Raw genomic sequence first — 24,314 nt, forward strand, 5'->3', positions numbered from 1 at the left:
GCATCCTTGTTAACGCGCCAACCTCCCATGCCGGTGAAGCGCGTTCGAATCCCGCTCGGAGTGGTGCAAGTAGGACCAGTCACATAGGCAGATCACTAGGATATGAACAGATCTGCTGTCTTGTGGGTCTAGAGTGCACAAGAGATGCAGCTTTTAAAATACTGACTGCATTTTTGTCCTAAAAACCAATACCCTGTTCTTTCCAGTGTCCCGTTGACCCTGGGACTTTGAAGACGTCAAAGCACAGTGGATTTTGAAGGAATTAGCAACTCGCTTCTCACCAAAGGCACTTTTTGGGCCTAAATGAGCGTCTTTAGAAGTGCTTAACAGGACCCTAAGTGCCTCTGACAAGGAACGCCAGCGGAGAGTTTGGAAAATGAGAGGTGATTACTCAAAGCCCATCTAATTCTGCTTACGCAAGTATCTCTTGGCATCAAGCCTGGAAGTGTGACTTTACCCACTATTAGGTGATTAATTTGGTGCCTTGAGTGCACTGACAGAGAATGATTTGTTTATGATGGTACAGGAAGAAGGGGGTGATCAGATGTTGATGGCAATTATCACCGGGGACATGAATTCATTAGCTAAAGTGACTGTCACTGAGATTGTTTTTCCTCCTTGAATGGGACACCCTTCTTGACCCAGATATTGGATTTCACCAGGGTATTATTTTGGAGACTTCCAGATTTGCTCTTTTACAGGGCAAGATACAGATTTGCTCTGTTATTTTCTGCATCTATTTTAAGTAAAGGTCAGTTTACATTACAGCCAGAGTAGAGCACACAAGTGTACGGTAACAATAAATAATACAGGAACACTTTTAAAGCGTAATGAAGTTTCATTACTTACAAGTGTAAGTGCCAGAAACAGTGTGCCATTAATGGTTAAAAAGATTTGCGTGTGTATATATAAATATATATGTGACCCATACTGGCAAAATGAGTCGCGAAGAGCAAAAATTAGTTATTGCTATTTTCACAATCTCTATTAAAGAATTTGTTGGAATCCAACAATAAATGACTGAGCTACATCTGTTTGAAGTCGATAGTCAGCAAAGTCAATTTTGAGAAAGTTTTCTGAAAGTTCCAAACCAAAATCACCAGCTATACCTTAAAATCCCTGTTAATAACACCTAATTTGGCACACACCTCGTCAAAAATATATATTCAACTTTTTTTCCAATATTTTACTTCAATATTTTGATGTATTGTAATTCTGTGTGTATCGGGATTGCGCGATGTCTGAGGCGTCTTTGTGCACGCACTTCGGAACGATTAAGATGGATTTGTTTACATCAGCATGAGTTTGAAAATCACATTTCATTGGTTCAGACTCATGCTATCAAGAATTCCCTATGAACATTCACAAAGTTGGAATGCTGCGCTTTAAAACAATACCAAACTTGGACTAATGAGGAAGTTGCTGAGGGGAAGCGCGAGTGAAGCGAGCAGAGAAAAATGGCATTGGACAAAGGAAAGGTACTTCTCTCCATTTTTGACTGGTTTTGCGTGTAGCCTGAAATTAGCCCGTGCACATTTCGACTCATTTTGTCAGCATGGGTCGCATATATAAATACATAATCCATCAGAAAACATTCTAATTTCTAATATATATATATATATATATATATATATTCTGCATAAATCTATGTATTACTCTGTATTACTTTAAACCTTAGGTTGCACCACTAATGAGCAAAGAAATAAGTCTTCACCTTGCATTAAACAGGAATGTTCTCCCACGGTGCTGAATTAATTTCAGTTTGGCAAAGTATTCGGAAAGGTTAAATCCTATTTTATGGTCCCCTGACTTTTGTTTTCACCTTAATGTGATTTTATTAAAATCAACTGATTCTAAATCAGAGGAAGTCAGCGACCACATTAAAGTAAAAGCTTCTTTCATTTTAAGAAAGTTAAGTTGCCTCCCTGGATGGTGAAATGTATTTCTATCTATTTATTTTCTTAGTCTTATAATATAAATCCATTAAACACAAAACAGTTCACTCATGCAGATCCACAACACTTAATATAAATGAAAGGAAATTAAATATATTCATAAGTGGGTGTGGTTTACCGCTGTTTGGCCAATCACCAGCAATTACTAACCAAGCATGGGTCGGTTTCATTTTACAGTCTCCTTGTTACACATGCTGTTTTGAAGGCATGCATTCACACACACACACATGCTGGCATACACACAACTGCACTTGACAATCTGCAGCCGGCCGACCACTGATTCAGAACTGAAACGGAAGCAAGAGTCTGTCAGAGAGAAAGGAGCAAGAAAAAGAAGTTGAAGAACTCTGACTTTGGTTGAAGAGTATGGAATAATCCTTGAAGAGCACCTGTCACTGGCACAAAGATTGGGTGATACTGATCCAAGGCCCGGAGGTAACTGAAGAGATCCAGCACTGTCTATGAGTACGGCATGACCTATCGCACTGTCCACAGCCTCTCCGCACTCCCTCACCATCCATGAAACGATTTAGCAGCCTGAGAGGGATCAAAAAGCGCAAGGACCAAGAGGGGCGGACAGGAAGACGGCAGTCAGAGCCCCACGGCCTCCTGGGAACCAGTAAGATGCCAGTTAAGACTTATTTTGCTGCTTTTGTGAAATTGTCTGTGTATGAAATTACTCTCTGAAAAACCTTGTACTGTACCTTTGTTGAACTTTCAGTAATATATTTACACTCAACCTTAAGTAGGCCAATTCAGATCTCAGAACTTGAAGAGTCTCATTTCCTTTGTGTGTCGATGGATTTGCGCAATAAGAGCGTGAGCAGAAGCCCTCACCTGTGAATTTTACGACAAGAAGCCTCTAGACCTCATTTCTCAGTGCAATCTGCCAATTAAACCTCTTGCAAGATGATTACCAGAACCCTGAACGCTGGACTTTCTCATGTTAAAATATCTATTTTGTAATGTTCCCAAATTTGTTCAGAATGTGCCGAGTTTCAAAAATTAAGCACGTCTGCAATGTGGATCAACAAAACCATTAAAGCTGTTGTGTGACTTTTCTAAATCGGATGTTCTGTCTTCTTCAGGTTTAATGATTGTGAAGGGCTAATCCTGATATTAATAATGGGAGTTGTTATTTATAGTCTGCTGAGAGTGAGTTTCAGTGGGACTCATTAAAATTTAAAAATGACATGGTGCTGAGAGGAAATAACAAGGGTTTGCCACTGCAAATTGGGACTCACGGACAAAACATACACATTAAATGACATTTTATTTATTGTCGTGTTAACCTCAAACAGCTTGTCTAAACGGTGTCTGCTGGAGTAAACATCTGCCGTGTGGTGTCGTGTTTTGTTCATATACAGTGTTTGGGAATGTCACTGTATGTCACAGACCATTTTTATGGAAGCCTATTACATCCTCTGAAAAAAAAAAAAAGTAATTGTGAGATTAAAATAAGTTTAAAAAGGAGTTTAAAATAAGAAACTAAGTCAAATTGTGGGATATAAAGTCACACAGGGAGATACTGTGATAATAATGTTGAAATGACATTTTTATATAGGCGAAAATTGGCTTCCTTTAGTCTTTCCATTATATTCACTTTAATTTGTGTGTGACCTTGTTTACTTCCTGTATTTTATGTGAGTATGGCATGCATTATCTTTTAAACCATCACTGCTTTAGAGGAAATAATTAAGGGATGTCAAAACGACAAAATGTTGGGCCACCCACATTTAATTATACCTAATTATAGAGATTTAATGAAATTGTGTTGTTACCTGTTAGTGAGGAAGGCTGGTGTTGGTGGGTGGTATGACCACATTCTTATATAACAGTATATTTTATACAAATATAACTACTATTGTATGAATCGGTTCACACATTTATACTGTCTCACATTATACACTACCATTTCAAGTTTGAAGAAAGATTTTTTTTTGAAAGACAGTAATACTTTTATTTAGCAAGGATGCATTAAACTGATAAAAATTGACAGTAAAGACATTTATAATTATAATTAAGCAGCACAACTGTTTTCAAAATTGATAATAATAAGAAATGTTTCATGAGCACCAAATCAGCATATTAGAATGATTTTAGAAGGATCATGTGACTAAAGACTGGAGTAATGATACTGAAAAAATAATCAGATTTGCCATTATAAGAATAAACAATTTACAAATATATGAAAATAAAAAATAGCTATTTTAATTGTAATAATATTTCACAATATTACTATTTTTACTATATTTTTGATCAAATAAATGCAGCCTTGGTGTGAGTGTAAGTATGGAAGCTTGTTTCTGCTGCTGAATAAAAAATAAAAAAGGTAATTATCTCACAATTCTGACTTTTTTTCTCACAATTGCAAATTTACATCTCGCAATTCTGACTTTATAACACGCAATTGCGAGTTTATATCTCACAATTCTGAGAAAAAAGTCAAAATTGCGAGAAAAAAAGCCAGAGTTGTGAGTTTATATCTTACAATTCTGACTTTATTTCTCGCAATTGCAAGTTTACATCTTGCAATTCTGAGAAAAAAGTCAGAATTGCGAGATGTAAACTCGCAATCGTGAGAAAAAAAGTCGCAATTATCTTTAAAATTGTTTTATTCCATTGCGGAAACAAGCTTCTATACATAAGAGACCTATTTCAAAAACATTTAAAAAAAAATATACCAACCCCAAACGTTTGAATGGCAGTGTACAGCATAGAAATGCAGGCTTTCTGCTTGTTAGTGAGACGGATGCTGCTGTATCCGAGTTCATCCACTACAACCGGCCATTTATCTACGTTAACCAACAGATCACGTTTCGCTCTGTATCTAATAGCCCGCGGATGGAAAAATGATTGATAGAAAGGAAAGGGAGAGAGCAAGAGAAGGGGAAGAGTGGATCATACTTGCCCTCTGTGAACAGGGCGGGATGTTGGAGTGATATTGAAAAGCTGACAGACTGATAGATGATAGAGAGACACAAATTAGCAGTTAGCAGCTGAAAATGTCAGGACGTAGTGCAAATGCCAATTGGCGGATGTCCCTCACTGATCTGATACCTGTTACACACCCATTCATTCTTTTTTTCCCGCTTTCGATGTCCACAATAAAATAAAAGTGTTAAAAAATGGTGAGAAAAACAATACACTCACATCACTTGACAGACAGTTACAGCACAACAATATGGTGCACATTTAAAGAACCCCTGTGGTGAAAATCAAGTTTTTAATGTTGTTTATATGCCTATGTGGTGTTTTTAATATGCTTTGAGACAAACCATGTGCAAATTCATAAGTCAACACCATTGCTGAGTATTTTCTCCTTAAAACTGCAGTGAAAAAAACCCACGGTTTGAAATCGCTGGTGTCTGTGACGTCACAAACTACCTTGTAACCAATCACATCAATGTAGATTTAGCAATCTGAGCATCTGAGTTTTTCAAGCGTTTGTAAGGATACTGATTGTTAGAAGGCAGCTGTCTGACTCTGAAACGGCAGAAGGGAACATAGTTTGTGTAACATTAGCAACACATTATTAGCTGTTTGATAACGTAGTCAAGCAAAAGGCTAATCATATTAATTACCGTTATGTGTCCAACGTTGTAAAGAGCGATACCATTGTGCAGCGTTTACCTCTGTAAGTTGACCGAGTGGATCTCTGAGCTGGCGTGAGCGAGTGGAGGTGGGGCTAATTTGCATATTCATTGATCCGTGTATATTAAATGAGGCAAGGGTGTAGAGTAACATTCAAGCTATTTTAAGGCATGAAGAAAAAATTTTCACAGGAAAAATTTTTTTTAAATACCATTTTGGTATTTTAAGGGATAAACTTTAAGACAAGTATTACACTAACGTTCAAAAATTTGGGGGTCAGTATTTTTTTTTTTTAAGAAATTCAAAAAGTGACAGTAAAGACATTTATAATGTTACAAAAAATTTCTATTTCAAATAAATTCTTTCTATTCATAAAATATGTATTGCAGTCACAACAAAAATGTTAGACCACTCAACTGTTTTCATCATTGATATTAATAATAAATGTTTCTTAAGCAGCAAATCAGCATATTAGATTGATTTCTGAAGGATCATGTGACCCTGAAGACTGGAGTAATGATGCTGAAAATTCAACTTTGTCATCTCATGAATAATGGCATCACATCTTTCTGTTTGATTGGGTTAAACAGCACAGCAACGCCCTAGCAATGACATAGAAACCACACAGCAACAAATACAATCAGAACACCTGTAACACCCTGGCAATCATATTTTATTTAGAAAAAGTCTAGTTTCTTTCATTTATTTTTATTTTAACTTACATGGTATTGCTAGGTGGGTTACGGTGCCAAAAAAAAAAAAAAAACTCCCTTTGCGAGTGTAATGAAGGAGATGTGAATCGCCTCTGCACCCTTTAAATTGCAGCTTCTGGACTAGAATCCAAATATAAAGACTAGGCTCTAAAAATAAAGCTCGGATCAGATCCGAGTTTTGCTTCTTTAAAAGCGTCTGTGTGCTGAAAATGAGAGCAGCAAGCGCTAACTCTCACGTGTTGTGAATGTCACACACCGCATGAGAAAATGCAATCCTATTGGTCAGTTTAATGGATTTTGACAGGCGTCACTATGACATGTAGATGGTGCCTGCTGGGAGAACAGCCGGACTGTGTGACACATGGATGAATGTCATCAGGCCGAGAGACAATCCTAGCAGCTTTCGGCTGCATCCTCATCGTCGTATTTTAACTCTGAACACGCACTTTGATTCACAGGACACATATGTTCGGAAGGAAATACTAGAGTACTGCATGTGTACTGCAGTATGAAAAACACTTTTCACTTTTCAAAATAGTGGATTCTGTTTTTTTTTTTTGTTTTTTTTTTTTTTAATATATTTTAATTAATAATCTTTGATATAATGTTTTTAGTACAGTTTCAAACTGTAGTATAATAGTATAATAGTAATGTCATTATGTGCATTAATTCTCATTTATTTCATTAATTCTAATTAAAATCTAAATTCATTAAGTAAAATTGTATTTTAAATGTTTTTAGATTAATAAAAAATAATTAAAATAATTAAATTAAATTTTACCTTTTTTATTTTTTATGTAAAATGCATTCTAATCAAATAGTCACATGTGATATTGATTCTAGTAAACATCACACTGGAAAGAGAAAATCAAAATATGCATTGAATTACAATTTTCCATGCAATATTCTGAGAAATGGCCAGATGTCTAGAAAAATAATAATACAGCACTTAAAGCAAAAAAAAAAAAAAAAACAACTTGATGGCTTGCTAAAAGGGTTAGAAAACAGACTGCTGTTATATTCATATCTAGCATCTGTCCCAGTTTTTACCATGTGCAGTTCTGCATAAATAGCTTCAGGGGGCGCTGCTCAGCTTACTGAGTCCTTATTGATCCAGAACTGCCCTTGGAAATTTGATAAGATCCACATCTTTGTCTGTATTATGTCTTTAGGACATCTTTGCTATCGTTTCTGCACAGGACTTAAAACTATTTTTATCTTTAGAGAATGTGCTTGTTCTCATGCATGTCTGATGATATCTTACAATCTTTACCCACTTTATAGCTATGAAACCTTTCATCTAGTTGACATTAGAAGCACATCAGTTCCAAAAAGTACATAATGCACGTGTTTACTCAGCTGATATATGTAAAAGACTTTGGTTCTAGTTCACTCAAAGCAAGAGAAAGACAGACAGGCAGAAAAGGCAAATGAGGAGGTCAGTGCTGGTTGATTTGACTGTGGTCAGGCCTTTGTGAGTGTGTAGTGGGTGTTGTATTACTTGTTGTATTACTTTTATCACCTGTTAAAAACCAATGCTGTGTGAATTGCATGTTTTAAATATTATATACTATATAACACTTGTCTGAAGCTTAGTATATGACAAAATCTAAACACAGGTACATTATGCTGAAAAATAAAAAGTGTCAAGTGCAGTTTAAGATTTGTGTTTGGAATATTGATTTACTTGTCATGGCTCACTGAGTAAGTGTTCTGCCCGTAAGCGGGGTTATAAGTATGCAATGCTGGGTTAACTTATCTGACACTGGGTCAAGGGTCATCGGTCACTGAAGATGAATGTTGTTACTCTCTGTCTGCAGGGTAAACATCAAAGAGGAAGGGCAGATAGCAGTGTGTGTGCAGGATTGTGCCATCTTTACAGAGTGAAGTTCACATCCTATAGTCAAAACAAAATCAAAATGGACAGTTTACTTTTTTAATAGACATTCTTAGTCTAATCATTCATCAGTGCACATTATTCCAAAGAAAAAAAAAAAAGCTTTCAAAAGAAAAAAAGACCATTTTATGTGGGGAAAGACCTCTGGTGTCTCTGTGTCTAAAAGTTTCTTTCAACATCTGCATGGAATTGTACCTTTTTCTTCTTACTTTTAGCATAATGTCATTTTTGATAAGATGAAACATAAACATGTTTTGTAGGATGATAAATGGTTGAGATTCTGCTAAATAAGCTCAAATTTCTTCCTCAGTTCAGCCATTAAATCGGCCTCAGAGGCTTTAAATGTAATTCGCAGTCATGGTAGTTTATGAAAAGCGCACGTCAGCTTAATGATGCAATAGAGACAACGCTTCTAGAATGAGCATTTATGTTTGAGGTTAAATCACCTTGGTATTTATCTGCTTAAAATGCGTTTGAATTGAACATAACAAGGTTTTGGATATCTTGCATAACACAATATCAAGGAACTTTTGTACTAGGCCTGTCTCCAGCCTTATTTTGATTTGATTATTATCCATAATTATATTAAAATGATTTGATAGCAATATGGCTTCATAAATATGCCACTTGTATTGCTCATGAGGACAGTTTAATTGGATTAGCCCTGTAAGTATGGCCTTTGGGTGTGTCCTGTTCAGCTCTGGAACTACGTTGGCTGTGCAACACCCATCATTCACATCCAGCACACTTTCTGCTGCAGTGATCATGTGACTATGTGGTCCTGATGGTAAATGATCTCTGTGAATTTGTGTAGAAAATGGGAATATAAAATCCCTTGGATGCATTTGGGTGGGGTGAAGGGCTATTGCTATCCTGATGACATCACCACGGAGACCTGCTTTTTCAGCTCTCTCTATGTTCCCCCACCCCTTCTGTCTATTTCCTATTATGTGCTGTGTTTACTGGGCTGATGCCTGACTGCTATAAAATAAGCTCTTTACTCATTCAACAGCCATGGCCATGTGGTCTCGGCTGAGGGAAGATAATGGCTTGGTGCAGTGACTTGAGGTAGTCAGGGTGGCTTATTAATCATTTCTCATTGCACATCTATAATGGATTCCTTGATCGTTCTTTCACACTTGATAAATGCTTATCTTTTTTTCCAAATATGCTCATCAATCAACTTTGCTTGGCATTTTTGCACCCAAAATAGATAGACAGGTAGAGAGACAGACAGGTAGAGATAGATAGAGAGACAGACAGACAGACAGACAGGTAGAGATAGATAGATAGATAGACAGACAGACAGGTAGAGATAGATAGATAGATAGATAGAAACAGATAGATAGATAGATGACAGACAGACAGACAGACAGACAGACAGATAGATAGATAGATAGATAGATAGATGACAGACAGACAGATAGATAGATAGATAGATAGATAGATAGATAGATAGATAGATAGATAGATAGGTAGAGATAGATAGATGACAGATAGATAGATAGATAGATAGATAGATAGATAGATAGATAGATAGATAGATAGATAGATAGATTGATTGGTTGATTGACAGGTAGAGAGACAGGTAGAGAGACAGGTAGAGAGAGAGACAGACAGGTAGAGATATATATATATAGATAGATAGAGAGACAGACAGACAGGTAGAGATAGATAGATAGATAGATAGATAGATAGATGACAGACAGATAGATAGATAGATAGATAGATGACAGATAGATAGATAGGTAGGTAGATAGATAGATAGATAGATAGATAGATAGATAGATAGAGAGACAGACAGGTAGAGATAGATAGATAGATAGATAGATAGATAGATAGATAGATAGATAGATTGATTGACAGAGAGACAGACAGGTATAGATAGATAGATAGATAGATAGATAGATAGATAGATAGATAGACAGACAAACAGGTAGAGATAGATAGATAGACAGGTATAGATAGATAGATAGATAGATAGATAGACAGGTAGAGATAGATAGATAGACAAACAGGTAGAGATAGATAGATAGATAGATAGATAGATAGATAGATAGATGACAGACAGACAGACAGACAGATAGATAGATAGATAGATGACAGACAGACAGACAGACAGATAGATAGATAGATAGATAGATGACAGACAGACAGATAGATAGATGACAGACAGACAGATAGATAGATAGATAGATAGATAGATAGATAGATAGATAGATAGATAGATGACAGATAGACAGATAGATAGATAGATAGATAGATAGATAGATAGATAGATAGATGGATGACAGACAGACAGACAGACAGATAGATAGATAGATAGATAGATAGATAGATAGATAGATGGTGGTTAGATAGCTGTAATCTTGGCTCTTCTCTGGAAATATATTCTTCCCTCATTGGCTTGCTGATGGTATCTTGGACTCTGCAGGCAGTGCTACATTTCACTCTCCTCTTATCAACTCATCAAAGCAGAAACTCAATAAGTTTCCTCCACACACCACTCTGTGAGGACAAGCTTCTTTTTAAGGCTCTGCAACCGAATCCAGCCATGGGAGAGGGTTGCATGCAGAACTGGGTCACATTCAAACAACAGGGAGCTGAAGCAATCACAAAAATGCAATTAGAGAGCTCACAATGAGATTGATTTTATCATTTAACGGCCAACGAATGCACAGCATGTATCCAAAACGGACAAGCCAGTTACTCAGGCGATTGGCTTGACAAACACTTGAGGGAAACTTGACAAATGAGTCATGTTTTAGGACTTTGCCATGTATTGGAATAATCGTGTAGCCTCAGTAAACGAATAAATACATCCAGACTCGCAAGTGGTGTTGTTTATACCGGTCATTTCTTTGAGAAGCGTTTTCTGTGATCTGACTGCAGTGTGGAGGGCAGAGCCTGAAGGAATCACAGCATGAAATCTGCAGTCTGCAACAGCAGATGAAGTGTAAAATGAGGTGATAAAACTCTGCTCTCCACACTGCCTGTGGTGTAGACCTTATAGCCCCGTCTATTTCTGCAGGCACGGAGCAGAATTTACGACAGGTACAGCCTAACCTTTAAGTGACAGGTGGATCTAAATCATCCTTCGTAGGCAGGGAATGGGATACAGTGAGACACTGTAGCAGAGTACATAGGATCAGCCATAATAGCTTAAAAGTGTGTCATTTCTGCGATGTTATAGCAACATCAAATTGAATTCCAGATAGATATCTGATGTCTTATCTTCTGTTTGTACAGCCTCTGGGATCTCCTCATCACCCACCACTCCAACACAACTGACCAAGCAGACTTCGGCGTTTCTTCTGGAAGTCAGTCAGAATGACACCGTGCACCGCTCCTCCTCCTCTCCCCTCGACACCGGACAGCACCACAGCCCGCCTACTGCAAAACCACCGCCCAGTCCGTGCTCAGCACATATATCTACCTCACGCGCGGTGAGTGATCTGACATGGATGCTGAGTACTTCTCTGCATCATTCATTTTAAGAATGTGGAGTGATTCATTTTAAGTGATCATGGATATAGATGTTTTTAAATTACTCACCCTCATGTCGTTCCACACCTGTAAGACCTTCGTTCATCTTTTCGGAACACAAATTAAGATATTTTTGATGAAATCCGAGAGGTATATGACAGCAATATAATCAAAACTTTCAAGGTCCAGAAAGGTACTGAAGACATTGTTAAAACAGTCCACGTGACTGCAGTGGTTCAACCTTAATTTTATGAAGTGACGAGAATACTTTTTCTGCGCAAAAACAAAACATTCGTCTCTTCCCTGTCATTATCCTTACTTATTTGCCGCAGTAAGCACAGTGAAGGCTTCCGTGTTTACGTCCGAATGCCGGCTCAGTATTGGCCAAAGCTGCACATGTGATCAGCATGACGCATGCGTGTGATGCTGTCGCAGGAGCCAGCCAATAATGAGTCGGCGTTCTGACGTAGAACATGGAAGCACTGGATGTAAACAGCGTAGGAGAATGACACAGAAGAGAAGATGTTGAATAAAGTCGTTATTTTTGTTTTGTTTTTGCACACAGAACGTATTCTCGTCGCTTTATAAAATTAAGGTTGAACCACATGGACTGTTTTTACAATGTCTTTAGTACTTTTCTGGGCCTTGAAATTTTTGATTATATTGCTGTATATGAAGTCAGATACCTCATCAAAAATATCTTAATCTGTGTTCTAAAGATGAACAATGGTGTGGAATGACATGAGGGTGAGTAAATGATGACAGAATTTTTATTTTTGGGTGAACTAACCCTTTAAAGACAAAGCCTAACACTGCCTGACAGACATTATTACGATTTAAGAATTTTGTTTTATACAAGAAAAGGTTCACATAAAGCTCTTGCTCTTTGAAAAATGTTTTTTCAAACAAAAGCAAGATTTTTGGTATTTAAAAGAATGCTTGCAGATTATGGAAATGAATGAACTATAAAACCTGAAGAATCTTTAATGTCATTAGACATTAAAGTCTAATTTGTTATTGTCTATTATGTGAAGTACTTACAAATTCCTAGCAGGTTTAAACAACTAGTGTTTCGTTTATGAAAAAATCAGTGTTGTTGAATGAATCTTTTAGTTCGGTGAATCGTCTTCTATGCACTGATTCATATCACGAACAAATAACTTCTTAGAGCGGGCTGTGGCGGAGCATTTCATTGGTTGAACATATACCTCCTTTACTAAACAAATCAGTGTTTTGAGACCTTTGGCGTAAAGTTTAAATTAACCTGCAGAAAGAGTCACTGTATTAATCAGTGAATGAATCGTTTTGGTGGCCAGATTCAAAAGATTCAATTCGTTGGGATGAATCAAAATCCCCACCCACCAGCCAGCTTGTACAGCTATTAAATTTATTTAAAAATGGTCAAATACCTTAACTAAAAATTATATCTATATATATATCTATATATATATATATCTATATATATATATATATATATATATATATATACTGTATATAGTCAACATTTATAAATCTACAAGATTCCTTACAGCAGCTGCACAATACTTTCACAACTCGCCAGTTCCTGTCGATGGATCTAATCTGATTTTTACGACTCAACCCACTGACCGTTTATCACGTTCACAAGCCAAAATCAATACAGCAGTCACCATCTGCAATGCTGTTGTCCTTGCCTCCTGCCCGCTAATCTAAGCAGAGGTCCAAGGCTGCACTCCGCAGATGTGTAATCAACTTTGTATGTGCGTTGCCTTTACTCCTCTCACACTTTGGGTCTCATTCACTTACTGTACATACATGTGTATCTGTGTGTAAAACCACTGTTTTCATAGAGATAATGACTTGAGACAAATTTACATCGAAAGGAGGCTTGTTTGAGCTGAAAAGATGGATGATAGTAAATAATAATGACTTAATTTAATGCCGCAACAATTTTGTGAATTAGCCCCTAAAAATCTTCCATACATTGCAATGCACTAAAGGGTTAGTTCATCAAAAAATGAAAATAATGTCATTTATTACTCACCCTCATGCCGTTCCATACCCGTAAGACCTTCGTTCATCTTCGGAACATAAATTAAGATAATTTTGATGAAATCTGATGGATCAGTGAGGCCTGCATAACCAGCAATGACACTTCCTCTCTCAAGATCCATTAATGTACTAAAAACATATTTTAATGGATCTTGAGAGAGGAAATGTCATTGCTGGCTATGCAGGCCTCACTGAGCCATCAGATTTCATCAAAAATATCTTAATTTGCGTTCCGAAGATTAACGAAGGTCTTACGGGTGTGGAACGGCATGAGGGTGAGTAATAAATTACATTATTTTCATTTTTGGGTGAACTAACCCTTTAATGTCTGTTTATCTTTTAACAACCCATGAAAATCCACAATTTCAGCAATTCTCATATTGTGTACCATTGATCCATTGCCATGTGATGAGTGTGGGTCTCATATGGGTCAATACGGATGAACAGAATCACTGCTGGTCAGACACCTTCAGTGTTCACTGCTGTCTGTTAAATAAACACCTCTCACTCTCTGTCAAGGTCTAACACTTTGAGCTATTTTTTTTTTTTTTTAACTTTCCCATTACTTGTAATTCCCCAGATTTGTAAACTAACATTTTTCTCACGGCCGTTATGTGTTTGTTTACTTATATTCATGGGGAGGTTGTTTTTCTCACAAGGGCTTAAGTTAATTCAGACACACCCACTGATTCATCTGGCAGGAATTTGGGCACATTTCATTTTAATTACCCTCCATGCCAGATGTCTCTCTAAAAAAGGCCAAAACCAGTTGTGTAAAATATCTAGTAATGGAGCTGGACCTCCTCTATAGGTTTAGGTCCTCTATAGGTCTAAGGAGGGGCCGTTAAGGGGACAAAGATGGAAAAATACGCAAAAGGTCAAGAAAGAGTGTCATGGCCAGATGGGCACGACACAAGTAGCGCTGCACTAAACGCAATATTTGCATGGACAATCATTCTGTACATTGCAGATAGTGCTAATTTAAATTTGGACACATAGACAAGATGTGTACAAATACAAGTTCCTTTTCATGCCCATTAGAAGGGAAATTCCCCAATATGATGTGTGGAAAGTTGTGGTGAGGAAAACTTAATATATATTTTTTAAATGTTTCTTTAAAATAAATTATAATTTACCTCCCCTCCTCATGAACATACTGTGTATTTTTACAGATTAATTGAATCTTTTGATTCAAATGAAAATTCTGTCATTAATTACTCACCCTTATGTCGTTCCACACCCATAAAACCTTCGTTCATCTTCGGAACACAAATTAAAAAGATATTTTTGATTAAATCTGAGAGGTATATGACTCGTAGAATAGACAGCCATTAAACCACTGCTTTCAAGGTTCGTGTACGAAAATGACACAGAAGAGAAGATATTGTTGAATAAAGTCATTATTTTTGTTTTGTTTTTGTGCACAAAAAGTATTCTCGTCGTTTGAACCACTGTAGTCACGTCGACTATTTTAACGATGACTTAAGTACCTTTCTAGGCTTTGAAAATGGTGGTTAAATTGCTGTCAAGGAAAGGAGGAGTCAGATACCTCTCAGATTTCATCAAAAATATCTTACTTTGTGTTCTGAAGATAAACAAAGGTCTTACAGGTGTGGAACGACATGAGCGTGAGTAATTAATGACAGAATTTTAATTTGGGGGTGAACCTAACCCTTTAAACAACTAGTGATTCGTTTATGAACAAATCAATGCTGTTGAACGAATCTTTTAGTTCGGTGAATCGTCTTCTATGCACTGATTCATATCACGAACAAATAACTTCTTAGACGGGGCTGTGGCGGAGCATTTCATTGGTTGAACATATACCTCCTTTACTGAACAAATCAGTGTTTTGAGACCTTTGGCGTAAACTTTAAATTAACCTGCAGAAAGAGTCACTGTATGAATCAGTGAATGAATCTTTTTGGTGAACAGATTCAAAAGATTCAATTCACTCGGATGAATCAAAATCCCCACCCACCAGGCAGCCAGTTTGGACAACCTGGCTCCACTCGCTTTTATATTCGCACATTGTCTACTGCTCACAACAAGAAATGAGTAATAGTTGATTTAAAACACTCCCTGTCAGACCGTTGGCGGCTCGCGACTGCAGTCTGCAGCAAACTGGAACAGTCCATTTGCAAAAAGCCGGAGGGGGAGGGTCTCTCATCACTGACTTCACATTGGATGTACGAGTACACAATCGGAGCACGCCTGCAAACACCGACTGTCCCTACAAGGACCGATGGATCCGAAAACATGAGTACCTAGTGTAGTTCCCCCCCGAACCAGTTCGGTTTGCGTTGCTGCCGTTTATTATCTACTGTATCTTTATTAAACTCTGACAGCCAACTTCCGATCTCACCGGTCTCCTCACCGTCTGTCTGCCAGTGTGTGTATGTGTGTGGACGGCGCGACGGGAGGGCAGCCTGAGATCGCCTCGTCTGTTCTTGACTTTGTCACTCTGTCCCCAGGTCCACGGTTTATCCGAAGACATGCTGGAGAAACTCGACCTCGAAGATGAAGGTAAGCCTCTTTGGTAAATATACGCCTCTCGCGTCGTGATTGTTGCGATATGACTTCGTTTTCTGAACCGGCTGGCTCAGCAGCTTCGCTTGTCTTGACATTGTGATGTTCTTTGCTGACTTATTTATTCCTCGCACTTAGAGGGATAGTCTATTTTAATCTCATTCAGAATCTAACCCGCGTATAATCAAGCGATGCTGATTTGCCTTTCGTCACCTGGCCATTTCTGGCGCATCAGTGGAATATGGCGTTTTTATACAAGGTGTCGATTTCAAGTCCAGCTGTTTGGTAGTAGGAATCACTGGAGATCCCAGTAATGTATCGGGATCCCCATTCGTCATTTCTAACCTGTTGGGTGTAGATGCGTCAGATGATGCTATTGGCTGGAGACGTCTCACCCATGTCAAGGACTCCCTCAGGGGTGAGGCTAATGCCCAGTTATGTTTATTCCTTTTGCAGTTACAGATATTGATCACTTAAACCATGTGAATGTTTGAAGTAGGGAAACCCAGTCAGTCTTTAATTATGCACCAGCACAACCATTTAATCTGATGTAGGATAAGAAATTTATCTTTTTTGCTCACCAGCCACTGGTCAAATTTACCCCTCATTATTGCATATATATATATAGAGAGAGAGAGAGAGAGAGAGAGAGTTTTGTAGTTTTATATGTATATTGAAATAAAATATACTACATTTTCAATAAAATAATTTAAATAAAGTATGTTTTAATTTTTTTAATTTTTTAATATTTTTGAAGTATTTTTTAATATTTTTAATATTTAAGTCTCTTAAGCTCACCTCAAGTCTGCATTTGCTTGATCAAAAAACAGTAATATTGTGAAATATTATTTGAGTTTAAAATAACTGTTTTCTATTTGAATATATTGAATAAACTGTAATGTATTCCTGTGATGGCAAAGCTGAATTTTAGCATCAATACTCCAGTCTTCAGTGTCACATGACCTTTCAGAAATCATTCTAATATGCTGATTTGCTGCTCAAGAAAAATTTCTTATTATTATCAATGTTAATAATAGAATATTTTTTGTGGAAACCGTGATACTTTTTTTTTTTTTTTTTTTCAGAATTCTTTGATGAATTGAAAGTTAAAAAGAACAACATTTATTTGAAATAGAAATGTTTTGTAAGAATGTAAATGTATGTATATATATATATATATATATATATATATATATATATGAATATATATATGTATATTTATAAAACGGTTAGTTCCTGTCCTTGATTCTGATTGGTCAATAGCTGTTTTATTCACGATAAAACACGGCTATGACCGCTTCACCCAACGGTTCTGTGTATCACTACACAACACCCTTAGCAACCACTCTTAGCAACGTAAACTGTTTGTTCTCAATTGATATTGTTCATTGAAGCTTGCTGTATTATGTAGAAGAGTATTGTGAGAAAGAGATCGAGTGAGCGAGTTTATTGTCTGCATTTAGATTGAGCATTTTCCTTCAGGTCAGTCCTGTTTATAATAAAAAATCAGTTTAAATGTCTGATGTATTATCTTGTCCTTTTAACAGTTAAGGGGTTTTCCCGTGACTGACAGCGCTAGTCAAAGCATTTGTCAGTTGCATCTTGTTCCGTGTTCACAGCAATTCAGTCTTTTCAATGTAAAAGTCTTCGCTACTGACTGGCACACTCATGAAGACAGTCTTTGCCGCCATCTAATGGCGTAATAATGTAACTTCTGTTGCTGTTCACGGTCAGGGACTATTTTTTCCAGTGGAAGGAAGGCTTTTAAGAGTTTGGCTTGTAAGAGTTTACTTCAAGAAAGTTGCATTGTTACATATTTCTGGCTTTAATATTTGTATTGTGTGGTAACCAGTTTATAAAAGCAATAAGGTACTCGAGGCTAGTGCTGTATCATGAATAAGTCCCAGCTGAAGGGGTTGCAGGCACTCCGCTTCGCGTCATGCTTAACAACGCCCAGCTGTGAATTATTCCCGATACAGCACAGCCTCGAGTACCTTATTGCTTACATATAGTATATATTAGTGCTGTCAAATCGATTAATCGCAATTAATTGCATCTAACAACAGTTTGTTTACATTATATGTGTGTGTAATTTATATATTATATATATGTCTGTGTATACAGTATATGCACACATCCACGCACATCCATATATATATATATATATATATATATATATATATATATATATATATATTTAATAATATACACACACATATATTATGTAAACGCAAACTTTTATGTTAGATTCGATTAAGTGCGATTAATCGATTTGACAGCGCTAATATATATATATATATATATATATATATATATACATATTTCTTTTTCAGTCCTTCCAGGATTTCACAGGACTTTTTTCTGATTTTTGCGGCCTAAAATGACTGAATTTGTGGCGGCTTTTCTCAAAATTTGCGGCAATATTTACAGCATGTTTTCATGCTTTCACAGAGATCATCGCCCCCAGTGGTGAAACATTGAAATTTCGAAACGTTTCGAAACACTTATGATGTAACTTATGACGTCTCGTCGCTTCATAACATTAATGTTGAACCACTGTAGTCACATGAACTGTTTTAAATATGTTTTTAGTAGCTTTCTGGGCACTGAAAGTGTAAATTAACTTGCTGTCAATGCAGGCCTCACTGAGCCATTGGATTTTATCAAAAATATCTTAATTTGTGTTCCGAAGATGAACGAAGGTCTTACGGGTGTGGAATGACATGAGGGTGAGTAATTAATGACAGAATTTTAATTTTTGTGTGAACTAACCCTTTAAGTTCTAAGGTGGCACCAGCCCCTGATTTTGCAGTGCTGTGAGGACTGACAGAAAAGCACTGAGCTTGAGTTGAGATGCAGATAATATTAACTTTTTTTTTTATATAATAAATATAAAAAATATATACTAGGGTGTGGAAATGGCTAATAAGCCAATACGTGCTCCTCTGCAGCATCTACTGCAGTGGTAATTTATTCTTTTTTATTTCTAAATAAGTGTTTGCTTTCCTACATCGTGAAACCTTTAGTTTTACAAATGGGGACAAACTATGAAGTATGAACAAATAATGTTTTGGACATCACATTAAAAGTAACATTCAAACTGGGAAATATTTAAAGCTTTGAAGTGCTGGGAAAAGTGTGAAGCACTTAAAAGCACTTGAAAACATTAGACCATTTCTGCCACAAGTTATTTCTGTTAGCGTCACAATGTTTCTTATGGTTTCCAGATTACACATGCGCTGGGAAGAAACCGCTTGAATTCACCACAGAATTAATAACATCGCTGTGAAATCTTGTGAGAAGCATTTAGGTTAAATTCGTCGCAGAATTCTCTGTTAAACCACAGATGTCAGATCAAATATCAGATATCATATCAGATCAAACAGTGTCCACAGCGGCACAGTTTGATCTGATAACTGTGGTTTAACAGAGAACGAATGCGAACGCTTCTCACAAGGTTTCACAGTGATGAAATTAATTCTGCGATGAATTCAAGCGGTTTCTTCTCAGCGCACGTGTAGAAATGTTGTTGTGTGATCGAGATCGGCCCGCTGCTCTGAACTCCAGCATTGTCTATTATTGGTCCGAGCTGCGCAGCTCAAACATGCATGTTGCGATGACGTCACGGGACGTGTCTAAGCCCAAAATCTGCAGCAATTAAGAAAAAATGCAAGCTCCTCTGATTACTGCGGAGTTTACTTGATTTTGCGATAAATTCAGCAATCGCAGAATCGCGAAATCCTGGAGGGACTGCTTTTTGGTGCTGCTTTGTTTTTAAAGCATAATGAAGAATGTTTTTTATTAATGTGATACCTGAGTTAATTTTTTTTTTAAGTAGCTTATGGCTGCAGTTTTATAAGGAATCAATCCCATAATCATAACTAGACTTAACAAGGAATGCTGTGCGAAGGCTATGAACCGGCCTGAAACTGTTTTCATAGTGGACATTTTCCTCTGAAGTGCTTTCGCCTCCGGCAAGGTTTTCCCAGCAATATGAGGCGAGCATACCACACTGATCTGGCATTGGCCTTGCCATTATTTATAAAGGCTTTTGCTGCTGTTCTTTCAGCTGTTGTACCTTTCAGTGAAAACAGAGCAGACACCTTCCAGAAGAGCAGGTTGTGCAAGCTGCAGATCTGCACTCTCATGCTGAGGTTTGAGGGTTTTACCTAAGGCACCACCGGTGACAGTGAAGTTCTCTAAAACTTCTCCCACACTTCATGTTAGCATGCAAACAGATATCTATCTCTGTCTGTACTGTAAAACCCCAGGCTTGGGGTTTTAGATTAGTTTGTGTTGATTAGATTTTTAGATTAGTTTTTAGATGAGTTTGTGTTGGGGTGCACTATTCTGTACTGGGGCACTGAATTAAAAAATCTACCCAAGCTCTTCTTGGCACGTTCATGAGGAGCAGCAATGTCAGATTTTTGAATGAATCTTTCTTTTGAGTATCTATCAACTTCACTCAGTAAACTGGTCTCTGTTTTCACACAAACCAGTGTTATTTTAGTATTGTTTATATACTATTATAGTATTTATTAATATTAGCTATTATAGTATTTATTATAATTAGCTTTTATTTTTATACTTTCAGTTTTATTTTTATACTTTCACTTTTTTTTCAATCTGTATGGGAGAAATTAATGGAAAAATTACTTCCAACACCGCTGAAAAAGCGCACTCTATTACACAAAAAAGAGTGATTTTTGAGTGACCCAATCCTTTAAAATCATGTTTTAATGAATCATGTAATAATGAATAATATCTTAGAATTTGCAGCCTATCAAATGCCATGTGAAGACATGCACAGAGCAGCATGCTTTTTGAAGTATTAATAGCATGTGCTCGTTTTTGAAGCGGCTTCATTAAATGATGTCTGAAGGCATTGGTTTGGAGTATGCGGTTATGGAGCGTTCCAGCGTGGCTGCTCTAATAGCATGTGAAAACTAGAATGTTTTCAACAAACAAAAGATTCATTCTGCAGTAATTCAGTTCTTTGAATAGCCACGGTGGACATCAGCCAAAGTGTCATGCCTCTGGTTCTGGTAGACCAAACACTCAGTCTTTCTGAGTAGCTTTTCTTTTGTCATTTGTTTGGGCTTATTTGTGGATAATTAATTTTTTTTTTTTTTTTTAAGTTTTTTTGTATAAATTATGATTATCACAAATCCCGCACTAAAATGGGTGTATTGTTGTTCTCATAATGAAGTATAAAGAAAAAATAATGACACAACCCCCATATAACTTGTTTTTTAAATTATCATGTTTAACAGCGTAAAAACTACATTACCCATGATTCTGCAAAAGAACTCTTTAACACCCGCCAGTTACCATGAAGCACTGCAAATGTAATCAGTATATGCAATAGATTAAAATATATTGTTTATATACAAATAATTAATTTCTTTAAAACAATAGTTTTATATTTATCCATCATTTTTATTTTGATTGTCATTTGCAATGCTTCATTGGATTGTAGTTCTTTCCCTCATTGAGGCTGTTTAGTACAAAGTCTTATACTATTGTCTAAATCTCAAATACTTTTTTGTTTCAAATCAAAGGTTGTAATATTGTAATTAGTCTCAGCCTCAGACGTCACGCCCACGGACCGTTGGCTGAACGTCTGATGCAAATGGCACACTTATCTGGAAACACTTCAGGAGTATCAAAGTCGTCATCTGGTTGGTTGAATTCTACAGGATGTCCGGGAGACGTGTGTGTTGCGTTCTTTAATGGTCCGCCTGGAAACAAATGCCGTGACGCCAAACCCCCTCGTAGAAGAAGAACGCCTGGTACTGGTAGAAAGTCTCCTCATATCCTGATATGGTCTAAACGGTCTAAATGTATTTTTGTAAATATATATCATCTGTGGAAGGCGTAGGACCATAAAATGTTCATCCAGTTATTATATTCAGTCCGAATGAAATAATACGATGTCCTACCTGCCTGTCAACGTATGTTTTTACATACCCTTGCGCACCCTGTTCACACAGACATCATGCGTAATCAGCGCGTTTCATGCTATGCAGAGTTTATGAGTAGACAGACGTCAGTCACGGAGCACCGCAAACAGCAGCCACCTTTTACAGTTCCTGCCAAATCAAAACAACAAGCTTATGCTGCGTTCTCACCATAACTACCGTAATTAAGAGATGGCAACCTGTGACGTTCTAACCGGAGCTGTTGACGTCCTCAGACTCGGATTTATGAGTTTCCATGTTAACAGTATCAACACCAAAATGAATCTGCAGCAGTCAGGTACAAACTCTCTAACCGTGCATTCACACCAGCAAGAGCGTCAAAGTGACAGGAAGTCATTCATTTTCAATGCGAGCCAGCGGCGAGCTCCGGCGAGAGCGGCGCGGCACGTCTTGGACGGTGAGAGCATCGAGGAGAGTTGAAGTCAGGTCAACTTTATGGTAATGAGCTATGACGGGGTTCAGCGCCAACCAATCGGAATGTAGAGGTCCTCGCTTGAGAGGATTCCAATTGGTTGCCACAACTTGTCACTTACTTTAAACCTCCCGCCAGCGGTGGTTTGAACGCACATTACAGCGTTGTTGGCATGGCAGCCAAGGCGAATTTTGACGCTCTCGCCGGCGGCAGTGTGAACGCACAGTAAGTTTTTTTTATGTTTATTATTATTATTATAATTTTATGTGCTTTGAGACATGAGGTAGTTTACCGCCGTCTCTTGTGACGCTTTGCCGAGAGCAACTGTGTGTGTGCGCGTTCATGTGTTTTGGAGGAGGCGTGGCTTTGGACAGCAATTTGCAGGAAGGGTGGGATCATATGCTTTCGATGCTAGCAGGCTAATGTTAGCATTTCCCAGATCACCTACTTTACCTTTAAAGGGATAGTTCACCCAAAAATGAAAATTTGATGTTTATCTGCTTGCCCCCAGGGCATCCAAGATGGAGGTGACTTTGTTTCTTCAGTAGAACACAAATGATGATTTTTAACTCCATCCGTTGCCGTCTGTCACTCATATAATGCATGTCAATGGGAACTCCATCTATAAGAGTTACTGGGGGTATGCAGATAAACATCAAATTTTCATTTTTGGGTGAACTATCTCTTTAACAAAGACATTTTAAAAATCCGAAATACTTCCAGAACCAAGGCCGCTGAAAAAGTGGGCGGGCATTGTTGCACTCTATAGATAGTCCCGCCCCAAACTCACTTCATTGGTTGAGCCTGTTGCCATGTCAGACCTTTCTGGATGCTCAAATAGTTTCTATTTTTTTTTTAAGCGCCACAGTCAGTGTTTTCACTCTTTGCATAGTTTTTTTTTATTTACACTTCATGTTGTCTTAGCTTATTAAAATTATCAAAAAGTACACATTCTCTCAGCTGCAACCTTTTCTGCTTTTATTTCTCAAGTCCACTCAGTAAAGTTTTCTCCAGAGCAGTAGCAGCTGGTCTGTTCTATTTTAATTGTTTCCATGAGCTAATGCTAGCTTCTTTGACAGTAGCCAGTAGTGTTAAACTGCGCTGAGCTAAAGCGAAGGTGAGAAATACTTTAAACACCTTTTATTAAGCTCACCGCATGAGTGAGTCAACACGCATTGTACTGTCTGCTTTTTGTGGCCCAATATAGTGAAAGAACTATTGAGGTCGATCACTTACTGAAAATACACCGTAGCTGGACAGTGTTGTGGATCAGATGTTAACTTTCTCAAAGCAGATTCTAGGTGGAAACTGTCAATTAATTGTTTATGAACACAAAGCAGACGACGTTACTGAAGAGCTTCTTCTTCTACTAGGTTTTTTGATCAATGTTTGTTGAAACGCCCTAAGAAATCTTAGACTGCAACTACAGTCTTGTGACAAAAGCTTTCAGTGTTGTTTTTAGTCTAGACAGCTGCTGAAGAAACAGTTCAGTGTCTAAGAATACTACTGTAAGAATTACCATGGCAACTGGCAACATTAGGCCGGATGCTGCTAAAAGGAACAACAAGAGAGAGACATCAGAGTCCACAGTTCAGTGAGTTCATGTCACCCATTTGTGTCATGCCCGCCAGATCTACTAGTCTTTTGTGTGTGAGTGTGAGTGTGAGTGTGTGTGTGTGTGTGTGTGTGTGTGTGTGTGGTGTTTGCTAGGGATTT

At 37.4% G+C, this 24,314-nt stretch overlaps 1 protein-coding gene across 5 annotated transcripts in view; it reads left to right on the forward strand.

The window, feature by feature from the left end:
• Positions 1-24,314, forward strand: part of prkag2a (protein kinase, AMP-activated, gamma 2 non-catalytic subunit a) — a 72,890-nt gene that overhangs the window by 26,131 nt on the left and 22,445 nt on the right. For 3 of the 5 annotated variants that reach the window (XR_007927799.1, XM_051881502.1, XM_051881501.1), the window contains exons 4-5: positions 11,409-11,605; positions 16,151-16,202. Coding sequence is in view for 4 of the 5 variants with exons in the window: in XM_051881502.1 (XP_051737462.1) it covers positions 11,409-11,605; positions 16,151-16,202 (249 nt within the window). In the remaining variant the exon portion in view is untranslated. Of the gene's footprint in view, positions 1-2,154; positions 2,575-11,408; positions 11,606-15,684; positions 15,940-16,150; positions 16,203-24,314 lie in introns of those variants that run through there. The other 2 variants (XM_051881503.1, XM_051881505.1) reach the window with 2 other exon arrangements.

This window comes from Ctenopharyngodon idella, chromosome 23, assembly GCF_019924925.1.
Source record: "Ctenopharyngodon idella isolate HZGC_01 chromosome 23, HZGC01, whole genome shotgun sequence".
NCBI classification, from domain to species: domain Eukaryota; kingdom Metazoa; phylum Chordata; class Actinopteri; order Cypriniformes; family Xenocyprididae; genus Ctenopharyngodon; species Ctenopharyngodon idella.